We start from the raw sequence: 17639 nt of genomic DNA, 5'->3' as shown, positions 1-17639 counted from the left end.
GCATACAATCATATGCAAACATTTGGGCACCCCTGCTCAGCCTTTTAGAATTAATATCTGGTGAATAGAAGTGAACCTGACCTCTAAATGGTACAAAGTTAAACATGACACATTTCTTCAAATTTTAAAGCAAGATTACTTTTCATTTTAATTGTTATAGTTTCAAAATAATAACTGTAACAATTACTTTCTCCCATTCTTCCTGGCAGAACACCTCTTGCTCAGAAATATTCTTTGGCCTTCTTGCATGTACAGCATGTTTGAGATCACTCCACAGATTTTCAATAATATTCAAGTGGTGGTGGCCATTCCAAAACCTTCATCTGTCTTTCCTGTAGGTGTTTGGTATAGGGTGGCCTGTAGCGTCGTGGTTAAGGTAAATGACTGGGACCTGCAAGGTCAGTGGTTCGAATCCCGGTGTAGCCACAGTAAGATCTGCACGGCCGTTGGGCCCTTGCGCAAGGCCTTTAACCCTGCATTGCTCCAGGGGAGGATTGTCTCCTGCTAATCAATTGTACATTGCTCTGGATAAGAGTGTCTGCCAAATGCCAATAAAGTAAAAAAAAAGTATTCATGGTTGTTTTTGAGGTATGCTTGGAACACCCAACCTCTCTTCAACTTCAACATTAGCCTCTAGAATTTCTCAATATTTGGTGAATCCATTCTTCCTTCCACTTGAACAGTATTTCTTGTGCCCCCAGTTGCCACACAACCCCAAAGCATAATGGATCCACCTCCGTGCTTAACATTTGGCAAGGTGTTCTTCTCTACAAAGGCTTCAGCTTTTTTTCTCCAAAAAATACCTTATTTGGTGGTGGCCAAAAAGTAAAATTTTGGCTTTGTCAGTCCAAAGCGCATTATTCCAAAAGGCTTCAGGCTTCTCAATATTTTCTTTTGCATACTTCAGATGCTTAATTTTGTGTTGAGGTCATAGGAAAGGCAACTCTGCCATGCAGGTCTTTATTGTTGAAAGTATGTTGTATTGCTGTCCTGTGAACAGCTAGACCTGTGCCTGGTACTCTTTTTTTCAGCTATTTTGCAGTGTTGTGTGGGTTCTTCTGTGTATTTCTCACCAGCTCTCAGGCCATTCTATCTGAACATTTTCTTAGTCCTCCAGACCTTGCCTTGTCTTCAACTGTTTCATTTATCTTCCATTTTCTAATAATATTCCTGACAGTGGAAATAGGCAGTTCGAAATATTGAGAATTTTTTCTCTAAGCCTTCTCCTTGAACCATGTTCATTCTAACATCCTTGGAGAACTGTTTAGAGACCAGACAGAACAGCCGCCCGCTGCAGCTACAACATATTGTAAAAACTTGATTCAGTTTCCTGAGCCCAACACAGTAGTCAAGTGAAATTTCTACACAATACTTGATCTGCCAAAGTCCTTTGTGCAATTGGTTGTTTACAAATTCCCATCAATGCACTGACTGAGAACGCACACATGTTTGCATGTAGAAATGGGTAAAATGGGTAATTGGTCAACGTGGTAGCCTCAGTGATGCCACTATGGTTAAATAAACTGGGAGCACACACAACAGCTCCATTTCAAGCAACTGTGATTTGGGTCACCGCTTTGTCACAGGTGATGTTACTGATGGTTGTAACTGGTTTGTCCTGTGCAGTGAGGAGAGGCTTAGGTACTCCCAAGCAATATGTTTTCCCACATAGGGAACAGGACATGTACAGCAATGCAAATGTTAATTTCTTACATTCAATGACACACAGAAACACCCACACAGACACACAAACAAACAGACACACACGCGCGCACACACAGCACAGAAGCATCAAGACAAGATGACTCGAACACAACTCATGTACAGTTCCGTATCTGTGCTTACTGTGCATTTGGTGGTTATACTGTAGCTGGGTCCCACCTAAAATGTAGGATTCACACATTCGTTTGTCATGTAACACTGTTAGACACTGACAAATACTGGTAAAAACCGAATTTGATTTTCCGTGAGAAAGAATACCTCTCCAAGCATACAAATTGGGTACCCAGGTGGGTGTGCTGTCTTGAAAACCATATCACTGGCTGCACAGCTGAACTGAATCATTGTATTCCCTGCACACAGAATGGTTATTTTTAACATGTCATGTGGGACTTTATTTATAAATAATGAAGCGTACTAAAACACATGTTCATAAGTTAAATGACAATTCAATATTTAACTTGGATCTCAGGATGCTGACACCCCTTAAGGTCCGAGGTCTCAAGTGACTAAACAGCTCTCCTTTTTCTACACATGCCTTAAATCTGTATATGAGGAAACACTGTAAGAATATCCACCAGTTGAGAGCAGGGAATAAAACAGAATAAAACCCAGGAACCCTTCCAGAACTGGAACAGTGACTGAAGTAAAAACGGCTCTTTGGGCTTTTACTCTGTGAACCAGTCAACTCATACATTTTTTCTCGTATACCTCCCAGCACCCACCCAGCTTCCCCTGTCGGTGGACATTCAGCACTCTCCCAAACCTTGATCTCATAGATTTTCAGCTTCCTCTTGATGCTGCTGTTCTCCCTCTCCAGGCCGGTGAGTCGGGTCTTGATGTCGTGGTAGGCGGTAATGAGGGCGAAGTGGGAGGCAGAGTACATGTCGTCCGGGAGGGGGGCACTCGGCCAGTTCACCCCACACCCGTCCTCCTTCAGTCCGTCGCCCCCGCCCAGCAAGCCCAACTCACCTCCGAAGATCGACTCCATCGCTCAACCTGTCGGGACAGGGACAGCAGGGTCACCCAAACGCCTGGATAAACACACCCGCCGCAATGCTTTACATGGACTACTTTAGTTATTTACGGAACCCTCTATTATAGGTGTGAAGTGTGAAATCTCCCATACAAAGAACAATTTCCATACAATGCACTCATGTGTGTACAGTTTCCAAGGCCCATATTCAAACCTGATGTCTGTATGTAGAATTTGATTTATATATTTAAGTGTGAATGCATACAGTGTATTGAATATATGATTGTGAAAGCAACTATACACTCTCGCACAGCCCAAAATGAAATGGCCCCAAGAGAGCTGAACAAAGAGTGATACAGTGTTTATCTTTATATCTTTATCTAAATACAAATAATGCTTTAAGATATAATGACACACATCAGTGTTTTAGTGAACCCACCGGAAAAGATGAATAAGGGACTAAAAAACATACAAGCATCATCAAAAATAAATTCTGTACTAAATACGCTATGGCTTGTACACATTCCTGATGATTTATTACTGATACAGTAATTGTTCTCCTATTTTATTTCCTTACACCCTCCCTTGACACTTGTCTTGACAAATGAGACTCATAATTATATAAATTATGGTCCCTTGACTTTAGTTTGCTATCTGAAATTCATTATAGATATAATCACAATAGTTTCGAAATTAGTACGTTTTATTTTTTTAGCTATGTCCAAACACAGCTGGTTCCCCAGCTCTCTTTACAATATGAATCGCCAATCATGTGGCAGCAACTAAATGGACGTGGTCAAGGGGTTCAGCTGTTTTTCAGACCATATGTCAGAATGGGGAAAAAATTTGATCAAAGTGACTTTGACCGTGGAATGATTGTAGGTACCAGACAGAGTGGTTTGAATATTTCAGAAATGGCAGATTTTTTGGGTGCAGCAGTTCTGCGGGCAGAAACACATTGTTAATGAGAGAGGTCAGAGGAGGTCAGAGGAGAAGGAGAAGAGGAGAAAAGTAAGTCTAATAAATACCTAATAAAGTGCTCAGTGAGTATTAGTATTTTGTTACATGGCATTACTAAAACTGGGGGGATGGTTAAGACAAATATTTTATTAGGGTAAAAGTTCTCTATATTTATCTATCTAAATTGCCTAATAATGAATAATGCTTCTTTAACCCCATAAGTTGCAGGAGTTGGTTTATTTGAATTAATTCCTTTTTTCCTCTGTGAATTCTTCAAAATATGGTCACACCTTGGAAAGCGTTAAAACGCATGGTTCTATTTGTATAAACTATCTGCTTTAGGGACAATAGTTCCTAGTTTTGTATTAATATAAGTTGTTTACCATGTGCCCTTTGGGAAACCCACCCACATAGCTTAAAAAAAGCAATGCAGAATCCTAATTTCGGGGGCCATCAAGCACCAAAAAAAAAAAGCTTCCACTTCCACTATGTTTGAGCTTCTGAAACTTTGTTTCAGTAATGTGATTTTGACTCTTGGAAAACAAACCCCAAACGGTTATCTTTCAGAAGAGAGCAGGATTATGCCTGGAGTCAAAAAGATTCAGGAAAAGTAATTTTATTTTCGGGCTGTCATTTTCAAGCTTGTGTTAAGAAAAGAGGGCACAGGAAATATTGTTCATGCATATAGGTGCATCCTGCATTCACATTAAGGCAGCCATTCAAATACTGTCCTCCTGTGAGGGTCTGTAGACCAGATGTGAGCCAAAATCACACACCACACTGAAAGGGGCCATGAGCATTTCCCCGAAATCCCCCAAAATGATTATCCATTCATTAAAATCTAAAAATTTGGTAGCATGCCCCATATCAACTTCAAAATAAGGAAAGGACATCATATCTATGGTGAAATACAAAGGGGAATCTTTCATGATTTGGGGTTGTGATGCATCTATGTGATTCCTATCACCCAGGAACTCCGAACTTGGCTATGAATGGGTCTTTCAGGAGGACAATGGTCCCAAGAATAATCAACCAAGCAGTTAACTGACCCCAAAATAACTTTTTTATGGTCATCTTGTCTCAGGCCTTGGGTTGTAAAGTGTTGTGAAGTTCTACATGTGGGAAATAAAAACATAAGGCAGGATCACTTTATGGGTAGCACACAATTGGAATGTGCTCAAGTTCAAAAAAGACTTGGGAGTAATAATCAAAGCCTTTCAGGTTCTACTCAATGTGCTGTAGCAGTAAAAATGGTGAACAGGATGCTGGGATATGTAGCCAAGAATTATACTCCCCATGTACCAGAGCCAGATCTAGGGAGGGAGGGGCATGTTAACCCATTAGGGATCAGCCTTTTTCTTAATACAAGCTTGAAAATGACATACCCAAAATAAAATATTTACTACTCTTGAACCCTTTTGACTACAGGCAGAATCCTGGTCTTTTCCGAAAGATAACTCTTGGGGGTTTGTTGTCCAAAAGCCAGAATGACTCTACATATTAGTAAAACAAAGTTACTGATGCTCAAACACAGTGAAAGTGGAAGCTTTTTTTCTCACTGAAAATATTTTTGGTATTTCAGTGGATACTGATGCTCATGGCTTTGTCTGGTGAACTTAGAAACACAATGGAACCACTCCAAAAAGGACATTTGGAGACTCCAAAAATAAATGATATTATGGGTTGTGTATGAGGTGTAAAATAATATAGATTGCATACTAAATGATAAAAAAATTTTGTTGTAAAATGTCAACTTTTTTAGGAATGTTGGTTTCCAGCACGTAACGTTTCATGCAAGCCCAATAAACAATACACCATTGGAAACATAATTTAATTGGCTAAAATGCTACTCAGTCATCAATCTAATACCATACTACCAATTGACTGTACGATTGGTAAAAGTTATACTGTTGCTGATTGCTCACGGAGAGGGATGTTGTAGAGAATAGTTGCACTGCATGTTTCAGAGAGCCAATACAAAAGGCAGATAATTGCACACATATGCGACAGTAAAATGGACAAAAATTATAATTCCTTAAGAGAAATTCTAAGTAATGGGAATTCTATCGACCCTATTCCAAGTTAGCACATTTTTTGAGTTATAAACTATTATGGATTTGGTTCACTAGATCCTCAGCATGAAATGGACTCCGACATTGGCCTGATTTGTGTAGCTTTTTTTTTGGATTCCAAAAATACAGCGGTCGCTTGTTTTTCCACCCAATGTTACAAAATAAGGAACTGCTGTCGCTAAAGCAATGGCATTGTAAAATAATTTATACAGAAAGAACCATGAGTTGTAACACTTTCAAACAGCATATGCTATGATCATATTGATTTGAAATTGTGCCCTGAAAAAAGGAATGAAAGCAAAAAGTGCGACTGGCCCTTTTTGGGCTCTAGGAGCTTAAGCCTCCAACTCTAGGAGCTTAAACCTCCAAAACACTGTGTGAAAATTACGACTAAATTTACTAACTTCAAAAATAAATAATAGCCTCCAAACATGTCCAATATTTGCAGAGAATGTCGTCTATATTGCAAACTCTAGTAATGAAATTATTGTGGTAAGCTACTTTCTTTGAAATCAGTATTGTCCTCTTTTCTAATATGGAAACATTTCTGGGACACATACCTGTGAATTTTTTGTCCAATATTGTTAATAGTGTGATGATGCAGAATTATTTCATGTTGGTGGTAAAATTTGAATGTTAGCTAGTTAGGATTGCAAAGTATAATGGAACACCACCCAGTAATGTATACCTTCGCGAATGAGATACTACTTCACTGCTATAACTGGATGCTGGCTGTACATTGAGAGCATCAAAATAGTGAGTAAAAGGATATTAACTGTGCAATGCCCCCTGTAGTTTTTGAGTGTTACAAGACAGCAATGTCAAGGTGGTGGATCCACAATATGGACAGTTTGCACTGTAACCTCATATTAATAGTTTCATTTTGAATCCAATTTGCTGGAGTACAGAGCCAAGACACACTGAGCCCTAAATAACGAGTGCCCCCGTAAAATCTGTGACTGCCCCCCCCCCCCCCCAATCAGAGCAGTCTAGAACCAGGGCTGCATAAAATACATTTGTCAGACCACAGACAGAGTATTGTCTGCAGTCCTGGGGACCATACTACAAGAAAGATATTGAGGCACTGGCACTAGAAAAGGTTCAAAGAAGGTCAACCAGATTGATTCCACTTATAAAAGATAAAGATTAGGAGGAACTCAATATGCCCTTCAAGCTTAGTAAAAGGAGACTCACAGTAAGGGACTTGGTTTATGGTTTGCTCAAGTGTACTAAACTGAGGGAGGGGTAATAGTTTAGGAGAAAGTGGAAAAGGAAGGGATGGGCCGAGAGGGGGGGAGGGGCACAGAGAGGGGGACGGTGGTTGTAAAGGATCTGCGGATGTCTGTGACCTTCTCATTGAAAAAATCAGCAAAGTCATCAGCACCGAAGGAGGACTGAGGTGGAGGAGGCAATGTGCTGAGGAGAGAGGAGAAAATTGAGAACAGTTTCCGGGGATTAGAAGTGGAGTTTGTGTTTGATAGTATTTTACTTTGGCGGCAGTGACAGTGGAAGAGAATGCCGCCAGGAGAGACTGGTAAATTGTGAGGTCTGAAGGGTCTCTGGATTTCCCCCACTTCTTCTCCGCTGTGCGGAGGCTGGCCCTGGAGGTACGGAGGGTGTCAGATGTCCAAGGACTGGGAGGGGATGTGCGAGGTGGCTTTGAGACAGGGGGACAGAGAGAGTCAAAGGCGGAGGAGAGAGATGAAAGGAGGGTGGCAGATGCAGAGTCAGTGGGGAGTTTGGAGAAGGATTTGAGAGGGGGGAGTGAGGTGGTGACAGTGGTGGCAAAGGAAGAGGGTGAGAGGGAGTGGAGTTTACGGCGGGCTGAGGAAGTGTGGGTGGGAGGAGGGGGAGGAGGATGGGGAGGAAGAGGGAGGGAGAATGAGATGAAGTGGTGATCAGATGTATGCAGAGGGGTAACCGTGAAATCGGAGCATGAGCAGTTCCTCACAAAGACAAGGTCTAGGATATTGCCTGCCTTGTGGGTTGGAGGAGAGTGTTGTAGGGAGAGGCCGAAGGAGTGGAGTAGTGGTAGGAAGGCAGCAGCCTGGGAGGCTTCAAGGTATAACCTATTGCCTCTCTTACCTCTATTTGTCCTGACATAGATGCACTCTGTGGCAACCAGAGGGGGAATCAGGGAGATGTGCATATGATTTAGAGTGAGACACAAGATCGTTGCAGTTTTAAGCACTCACGGGTGCGTTTGTTCACAAAAACTTGTACGTTGTTTATCGTTTTCTTTTGGGATTTTTTGCTGCTGGTGGCTTGTCTGATTTTGTTCTCTCGTCCTCCTCGTTTGTCTCTCCCCCCATTTTATAAAAGCAACAAAATAAATTACAAATAAATCAGAAGTATTAGGCAATTACCTCTAGGCTCGTAGCTAGCTGAACTTTCCCACAGTGGTCGTTCAAGTGAATGCATGCGCCAGACTGACCATAGACATATACACTGTCACAGATTGCCAGCGGTCTGGGGATCCGGACGGGAGCTGTACACAGGTTCAAAAGTGTTTGTGATTTACAGTATGTTATCTGCATTAGTTTATTTATGTAACAAACTGTGATGCATGTGCTGCTTAAGAGTATAGTGCTTTCGGAAAATGTGGTGTGTGTTTTAACAATGTGGAAAATGGTTCTGATACCGTCAGACGGCTCAGCCAAAAGTGTTCCTTGTAAAATCGTTCACACAATTGTTTTATATAGACAATTCGATTTTTTTCATTCATGTTAAGATTAACCAGAAAAAGATTTCATACAGATTTATCTGCATAACAGAGTGCAAAACTGTAGCAGCTTCAGGTGAAATTCTTTGTACTGCAATTTTGCAATGTAGTACAGGGGACTGTTTAAACGACACCACTTCTGGGTTACATCATGCCCACTTCCAACTACAAGTAAGGCGTAACAGATAATTTAATTGGTTTAATGGATATGGAAAAGGATACGAGTAATGCACAACTCGCTCACCCCTATTGTACAGCTGCATTTTTAAATAGTGAAATAACAGTGTTATTTGCCGATCTGCTTGTTGTTCTGTAGTGACTTGTTATGAGTTGATTGCTGTAAACTAGTGATCAGTGTCTCAGATGGGGTTTTTTTTGTATAAAACAACTTGTGTGATTTCACCTTAAGGTTTCCCTTAAGTTTCCCTTAAATTTTAGAATGTTGCAGAATTAACCCTTAAGGCTTTCCTGAAGTGAAATGCCAGACACCCTTCAATGTTTTAAGTGTTGCATAAAACACCTTAATGACAACTTCCCAAAGTAGAATTTAAGGTTAGCTACAGATTACTTTAAGTCTCAGTAAACAAAGGGATATTGGAGGAGGAAAATGTCCCACATCGAATTTGAAAATCCTCTAGACTACATGACAGACGAAAAGTGTCATAGATTTGCACGTCAATCTATTTACGAGATTGCAAACAACCTGGAAGGCAAACTCGATCACCCAATGCAACGGAACTATTCCTTACCGTGTATATTACAACTTGCCCTGTGGTTTTTTGTTACAATGTTTTAAAGCAGTGCACAGAAAAAAAATTGTGCAAGAAATGACTTTGCTTTGAGACATTGCTGCAACAAAGTTTTGATTTCATTGGGAGATCATGCATTTATTTATTTGACCTGACTTGAAGCAGTGTGGTGAAATGCATCATGGTGCCTTCCCATGCGCTGCTGTCTTCCACATATTGCCTAGGTCTACAGAGGAGAGAGTGATTATACAAGGCATACTCATTCATTCCATATTTCATAGTTACTTCTTAAATGTCTCTCACTCTGCTACACTCCATCGGCTCAGGTGGTCCACTTCAGGTGAGTCCACTCTCTAAACAGTGTCGTAGAATTGTAGCCGATCATTTGGGCTTCGAACGTTAATAGAAAATTTAATTTTAGTGTAACTTGATTGAATATGGGTTGCTATAGATATCTAAGGGTAGATAACTACCTAGCTATGACTTTAGTTCTCACTTGTTTTGCTGGATTCCCTCCTATAATTGCTCAATTCTTTTTTCACCGATACGGATATTCTTATATGTTTTAATAACCTCCTGAATTGTCCTCTTCATGGCTATTTTTCCAATGTTAATCTAATCTGTTATTTCCTCTCACATCTTCTGTTTTTGGTCGCTGTCACAGATGGAATGAGTTCACTTTTAAAAATAGTTTTTCTTTTCCCATATTCCTCTAACAGTAAATACTGTTACAGTAGAACATCATCCACAGCAGGAAGGCACTTAACTGTTTCCCTTACCTAAGAAAAATGTCTAAAGGTTTATATGCAACACCCTCAGGTAATTTCCTTAGCTAAGGAGAAATCAACCCTTAGGTGTCAGAGTTAAGGGAAACACTTAAGGTGTTTTATGCAACCGGGCACAGGCACTGAAAGTACATTCCTGGCAGGCAATGTACAGAACATGTAGCTGGCACTGAAAGCGAGAGCACAGCACAAGTTAAAAATGTATGAATGCACATACTTGACCATTAGTGTTTGTATTAGTATAATGCTATCTTTCTGTTGGCTGTTGCTGAGTCTGTTGAGACTACATGTGTGTATGCTTAAATAATAATAAAAAACATTTTATTTAGCAGACACTTTTATCCAAAGTGACATATAAAACAGTGCTTATCAAGGTCATACAACATATAACCGAATGTCAGATGAGGTACAATTCATATATGATTGGTTGTAAAGCCATGAGCATATGTCTAGTACACAAGGTAGATAGGCCAAATCTATAACTACCACACCTAGACAATTGCAACTTTCAGGATCTACAGTACCAAGACGAATACAAATTAAAGTCCGAGATTAATGTATAAAATACAAGGTATAAAATACAAGGGGCTAAAGATAGACAGGTGAAAAACAAGTGACAATAGATTAGGGGACTCCCGCAAAGGAGCTAAGCATGCAGAGATGAGTCTTCAGACTGCTGTGGTAAATGTGACGTACTTGCATATACAGTGCCCTGCATAATGTTTTGGAGGAAGAAATCGATTTGCCTCTGATTTGGAATCATACAATTAACATGTCTCAGATTTTATTTAAGGGTATTTTGATACATTGTGGTTTCGCCATGTAGAAATTACAGCAGTGTTTAGACATAGACTCCCCTTTTCAGCGCATCATAATGTTTGGTACACATGGCTTCACAGGTATTTGTAATTACTCAGGTGTGTTTAATTGCCTCTTTAATGCAGGTATAAGAGAGCGCTCAACACCTCTAGTCTTTCGATCACCTTTGGAAGGTATTATTACTGTTTATCTACATGAGGACCAAAGTTGTGCCAATGAAAGTGGCACTCGTGAGCTTACAGATCGCAGAGGGAGGCCAAGGAAGACCTCCACAGCTGATGACAGAATAATTCTCTCCAAAATAAAAATAAAAAACACCTGTCCGACAAATATGAAATACTCTTCAGGAGTCTGCAGATGACTACTGTCCGCAGAAGACTTCATGAACAGAAATACAGAGACTCTGTAAGATGCAAACCACTGGTTAGCTGCAAAAAATGGCCAGATTACAGTTTGCCAAGAGGTACTTAAGAACAATCACAGTTCTGGAAAAAGGTCCTATAAACAGATGAAACTTATTTCAGAGTGATGGCAAGAGCAAAGTATGGAGGAGAGAAGGAGCTGCCGAGGATTGAAAGCATACCACCTCATCTGTGAAACATGGTGGTGGGGGTGCTATGGTCCGGCCATGTATGGCTGCCGAATGTACTGTCTCACTTATCTTCATTGATGATATAACTGCTGATGGTAGTAGCAAAATTAATTCTGAAGTGTATTGACACATCCTATCATATCTGCTCAAGTTAAAGCCTCAAAACTAGGCCGGTGGTTCATTCTACAGAATGACAACGATCCCAAACATAATACTAAAGCAACAAAGGAGTTTTTCAAAGCTAAATAATGCTCAATTCTTGAGTGGCCAAATAAATCACCCGATCTGAACCCAACTGAGCATGTCTTTCATATTGTTGTGTCACATTTTTTAAAATTTCATCAAGGTTAGTGCACACATGGAATTAAAGTTTTTTTTTATAAACCTAGGCATATATTTATTGGAATCTACATACATTAAAAAAATTCATCGCAAATTCATCAAAGCAGTTAAAAGGCTAACTTTTTAAATAACCTGTAACAATTAGGCACTATTTCTCGCAGCAGTTGCCAGCAGTGCAATGAAAACGACAATATTAGGCTACACTATCATTAAACACACTGAAACTATTACAGTATTGCTTATGTATGTATCAAACTACAGCACTGAAAATGTACTTTTTTCAGAAAAAATTCTTCAGGATATTACAAGACATTGGGGATACTGCTCCTTCCGCTGTTACGGTTACTGTTATTATTTGTTCATTGTTTGGAGAATGAGGTTGTTCAATTTTTTGCTCATAAGATACAATTTTTTTAAGTTTCCTCTATGAGTGTGTAATTTGTGAAATTTGTGAAAACTTATCATTACATTACATTAATGACACTTGGCAGATGCTCTTATCCGGAGCGATGTACAGTTGATTAGACGAAGCAGGAGACAGTCCTCCCCTGGAACAATGCAGGGTTAAGGGCCCAATGGCGACGCAGACCTTATTGTGGCTACACCGGGGATCAAACCACCGACCTTGCGGGTCCCAGTCATTTACCTTAACCACTAAGCTACAGGCTTATCATCTGGGAGAACTGGCACAATCGTAACATCACTTCTTATTCGTAACATCACTTCTTATTCAATTACTGAAACTTATGCGATACGATTAAAAGCTGTGAAATTTCACTTCAGAGAGCATACACTTGTCTGTAATAAGTCACATTATGTTTGAGGTGATTACAAATGGTTTGTGTACAATTTACCCGAACAAACATTGTTGTTACAATTGCAAAGTATGTGCGGGAGCAGTGTGGTACAATTGTAACAACAACCAAAAAATGCATAAACTGTTAATATCTTATTTTTTATTATATTATTTTTCTGGGACAAATTAGCATATTCTGCATGGATGCCAGCAACTAATTAGGAATGCCAGTTATTTTTATTTGATATTGCAAGATTAGACAAGTTGTGGTTTCGCATATTTAACACTTTTTACCTGAGTGGTGTATTTTTTAGGCCTTTTTCAGCTTTATTGGACAGTATACAGTATAGAGAGACAGGAAGAATGGGAGCGAGAGAGAGGGGAAGACATGCGACAAATGTCAGACGGTCGGATTCGAACCGCCGACGTCACGCCTCGCAATGAGCATGCGGTCAGTGCCCTACAGGCTGCGCCACCGAGACACCTGAGTTGTGTATTAATATAAATGTTCTGGTAAGTATTTTGGTACTGTATTTACTTCCGGAAAGAGACTTTTCAGCTCTATGTGATAATGCAAGTTCCTCATGATGAAAAATGGTACTGCTGCCCTTTTACTGTCGGAACCTGCAAGTACTTCAGACTGTGGATTATATATGGCAGCCTGTAGTGTAGTGGTTAAGGTACATCACTGGGACCTGCAAGGTCAGTGGGCAAGGCCCTTAACCCCACATTGCTCCAGGGGAGGATTGTATCCTGCTTAACCTAATCAACTGCCAAATGCCAGTAATGTAATATAATGTAATCACATATGCAACCTGGTGGTGGTTGTGCAAATCACAAGTAGTTGCTGTGGAAAAACCAAATGTATTTTGATAAAAAAACATTTTTCAAATGTGGTATTTCATTTTCATTTAACCCCTCACTGTCTCACTGGCCAAGGACAGGGTTTTTTTTCCGCATTCAATCCTTTTTTTCATGGTGCAATTTTCAATCACTATGGAAACAGGATATGCCATTTGAATAAGATACCATTGCTTTAGAAACAACATTTCCATATTTTGTAACATGTGGCTGGTAAACAAGCATGGGGGACCTCACCTTCTCTGTATTTTGGAAAACTACATACTTTAATTAGTATCAATTATGTGCAATTACATGCATAAGCACATGAACATTCAAAATATTTCATATTTTATTCAGCCGCTTTTATTATAATGTGCACATAATACATTCATATTTAATATTATGAGAATATTGTTTGTCAGGAAGTGACTTCTGACATTTTACTTAAAGAATATACAGTAAAAATGAAAAGGACAAAACTAAAAGTAAAAAGAGCAGAGCACTAATGCCGGGTGATAACAGACTATAACTGAGACAAGATGGCAACTTTATTGTTATCTCTAAAGGTATCATCCCTATGCTATCATCCACAATGACTCAACAGAAACAAAATGCAAAAAAGCTTCAGAGAATGGCAGCAGGGGCAATTTTCCAAATTAAGCTTACTGCACAGTGAATGCTTCTATGCAAATATGTCTTCCTTAATTACTATTGTGTCACCTTTTTTTCAACTAAATTAAGCTTACTGTGTTGTGTTTGTAGCTTTGTAACATTTAAAATGTTCAGCTTATTGATACCTTATAATTAAAGTTTCTAACTGCCATCTTTTACAATACTGAGTTAGTATCATAAATGTGTCATTTAGATGGCATTACATATACGTGTTTAAAAGTATTGTATGAAAAAATGCTGAAGGTTGTATCTGCTTGGAGCCCATTCACTTTGGAGTCCTTACCTCAATACCTTAGCTCAATACCTCAAAACCACTCAGAACACAGATAAAACATAATATGTGAACAGCAAATTATATATATTTTCAGCATGAACGAATATAATATCCAGTTCATTTTGTCCAGCCTGATGTGTGGACAAGTATGCTTCCAGAAAGCACATTATACAAATTATACAAATTAAAATGTGATTTCAGAGATAAAGTCTATGTCGAGTATAGCCAGCTACCAGCTAGGTACTCAATAAGAGCTGCTATCGAGAAACATAGGCGATTAAAACAGAACAAATCTTTGTCTGAGCACCAAAATATGTCACTCTATGTCAGGGATCATCAATTTGGCCCTCAAATGTAAATCCAACCCTGGTTTTCTTTTCTCCAGGGTATATTGTGCTACTGAACTGTCTCTCAGGTAAAAGACAGAATGGAAAACCTGAAGCCCTCGAGGGCCATGAGTTGCTTATCCCTGCCCTACGTTGTTATTTGTCATTACTTTCCCCACTATTATTTGTTTTAACCTTAGTTCGCAAAATGACTGCAAATGGGCCACTAATCTATATTCACCATGTTATTTTGCATCAAGACATATTGGTAAACGAATGAATACTTCTCTAGGCATGGTTTCCTTATTGCCCTGTGCAATTATGTCAACTAATTGTGCAACTATTTGTCAAAACATAATGATTTTGACATTCATGACTGCATACAGGACTGTGCAAAAACATAGCAAATGTAGTTTTTTGTATATATTTTGGTCTGCATTAAAGTATAAATTGAAAATAATCACATTTTAGATTTCCAAACATTAATTGAATTAACTTAAATGAAGTAACATTAAATGAACATATTAAGTTATAGATCTCTTTTCAAATAATAACTTTGAGGCTGTCTGGGATTACCTGGATAGCCTGAAGCAAGTGAGACAGCCAAAGCAGAAGAATTGTGATTCTTCAATATGTTTGGTAGAACCTACCAGCTGATTTTCTTATAAAACTGCAGGACAATGTACCCAAGAGAATTGGTCACAACCTATATTGGTTTGATTTTTAACCATTCACTGCTCTTTATAGTAAATTTGACAATATTTTAAACAGCTTTGCTTGGCAGATTTTTTTTTACATGTGCCTAAGACTTTTGCCCAGTACATTTACATTTTTTTAAATGTCAATGTATAGTGGGGGAAAGTTTTTACATGTTACAACTTGCCCCAAAGTCATTGAGACAACTGCCCAAAACGGACACAATGTGCTAACGAGGGCTATATCTCAGGACCTCAGTGTAGGAACCACGTAACTACATTTCCCACAATTCCACAGGACACTTCCATGATGTCCACCCCAGTGTGACATCTAGTTACGGATAAGCCAATGCTGTAATGGCGGGAGCAATACGCTTTCCCAGTATTAGAGTTAGCACAAGCATTGTCCAGCCCTCTTTGGACTTTCTCATTGGCGCTCTCTTTGTTCTTTTATTTACCTCAGCAGCCTTCGGCTCCTGTAACTGCATCACACCCTGCTCTCGACACTCGGACAGCCGTGTTCTCCACAGTGTACCACAAGGCCTCACAAACACATCCAGCTTAACTTGCAGTAACTTAAAGTGGCCTGTAGTGAGTGGAAACTGGTGTACGCAAATCACTACATCAGCTTACCATTACATTACATTACATTATTGGCATTTGGCAGACGCTCTTATCCAGAGCGACGTACAGTTGATTAGACTAAGCAGGAGACAATCCTCCCCTGGAGCAATGCAGGGTTAAGGGCCTTGCTCAAGGGCCCGATGGCTGTGTGGATGTTATTGTGGCTACACCGGGATTAGAACCACCGACCTTGCGTTTCCCAGTCATTTGCCTTAACCACTATGCTACACTACGCTACAGGCCACCATTACAAACTGCAGCAACACCCCAGCTTTGCGCGTCTGCCCAGGACAACAATTCATGGCCGCTTCTACAAGGACAGCACCTCCTTTTGGATCGAGCAATGCGGTCGACTAAACAAACATTCCAGGCATAGCCAGTGTTTAGCTTAGTCTTAACTGATATTGTGATTCTGTTTTTATATTTGCTTTGTGTTATTGTTTGAATGCATTCTGTTAGTTGTTCACGTGAATAGATTCACCTTCATTCACGTATGTATAGAGTTAAGCTAGGCAAGTAGTACAGAACTCTAGCTAACTACCCAAGCTAGCTACTTTTACCTTCTTGTTCAAGGGACACGTGTGCTTATGTGCGCACACACACACACACACACACACACACACCTACCTTATACTAACTTCCCGTTAGCTCATCACCCCATTTATGTTCTGTGTTTGTATGTCTGTTTAATGAATATATTTTATGCCAGATGGTGTATAAACCAGCCTTAGAGCATACAAATGTGCGCTGAAAGACCCTAGAGGGAAGTACAATTTCAACTGCTACCTGTACAACAAAGATAAGGACGAGGGCCTTTTTTTTTTTTTTTTTTTTGAGAACAAAGAAACAAACAAACAGAGCAAAAGTGACCAAAGTTAACTATCCAAACACTGCTTACCTAGCCAACTAAAAATACCGATACACAAAGCAAGTCACAGAGACAACAATTAAGGTTCACAGGGAGGTAGGGAGGGATGGGGAGAGGTGCTGCTTGAAGAGGTGTGTCTTCAGCTTGCGCTTGAAGGTGGGGAGAGATTCTACAGTTCTGACCTCAACGGGGAGTTCGTTCCACCACCGTGGAGCCAGAACAGACGGTAGTCGTGAGCGTGAGGTGGAGGTTTGGAGAGGGGGAGGTGCCAAGCGGCCTGTGGAGGCTGAACGAAGAGGTCTGGCAGGGGTGTAGGGTCTGATGATTTTTTGTAGATAAGCTGGGGAAGACCCTTTAACTGCTTGGAAGGCTAGCACCAATGTTTTGAATTTGATGCGAGCCATGACAGGCAGCCAGTGGAGGGAAGTAAGCAGGGGGGTGACGTGTGAGTATTTGGGAAGGTTGAAGACCAGACGAGCTGCTGCATTCTGGATGAGTTGGAGGGGTCTGATGGCGGACGCTGGGAGGCCAGCCAAGAGGGAATTGCAGTAGTCCAGGCGGCACAGAACCATCGCTTGGACCAGGAGCTGGGTCGAGTAGGGAGTGAGAAAGGGGCGGATTCTCCGTATGTTGTATAGGAAGAACCTGCAAGACCGGGTCACCGCCGCAATGTTCTCGGAGAGGGACAGTCTGCTGTCCATCACCACACCGAGGTTCCTTGCACTGGGTGACGGCGTGAGTGTGGTATCCCCGAGGGAAATGGAGAGATCCAGATTGGGAGAGGTTTTAGCAGGGATGAATATCA

At 40.3% G+C, this 17639-nt stretch overlaps 1 protein-coding gene across 1 annotated transcript in view; it reads right to left on the bottom strand.

Annotated features, from left to right (window-relative positions):
* The window catches only part of tbkbp1 (TBK1 binding protein 1), a 98692-nt gene that overhangs the window by 41650 nt on the left and 39403 nt on the right, over positions 1-17639 (bottom strand). The window contains exon 2 of the mRNA XM_061232264.1: positions 2486-2718. Coding sequence (XP_061088248.1) covers positions 2486-2710 — 225 coding nt within the window. The 5' untranslated portion in view covers positions 2711-2718. The remainder of the gene's footprint in view (positions 1-2485; positions 2719-17639) is intronic.

The sequence above is a fragment of the Conger conger genome, chromosome 2, assembly GCF_963514075.1.
Source record: "Conger conger chromosome 2, fConCon1.1, whole genome shotgun sequence".
Classification (NCBI taxonomy): domain Eukaryota; kingdom Metazoa; phylum Chordata; class Actinopteri; order Anguilliformes; family Congridae; genus Conger; species Conger conger.
This window is presented reverse-complemented; position numbering and strand designations above follow the sequence as displayed.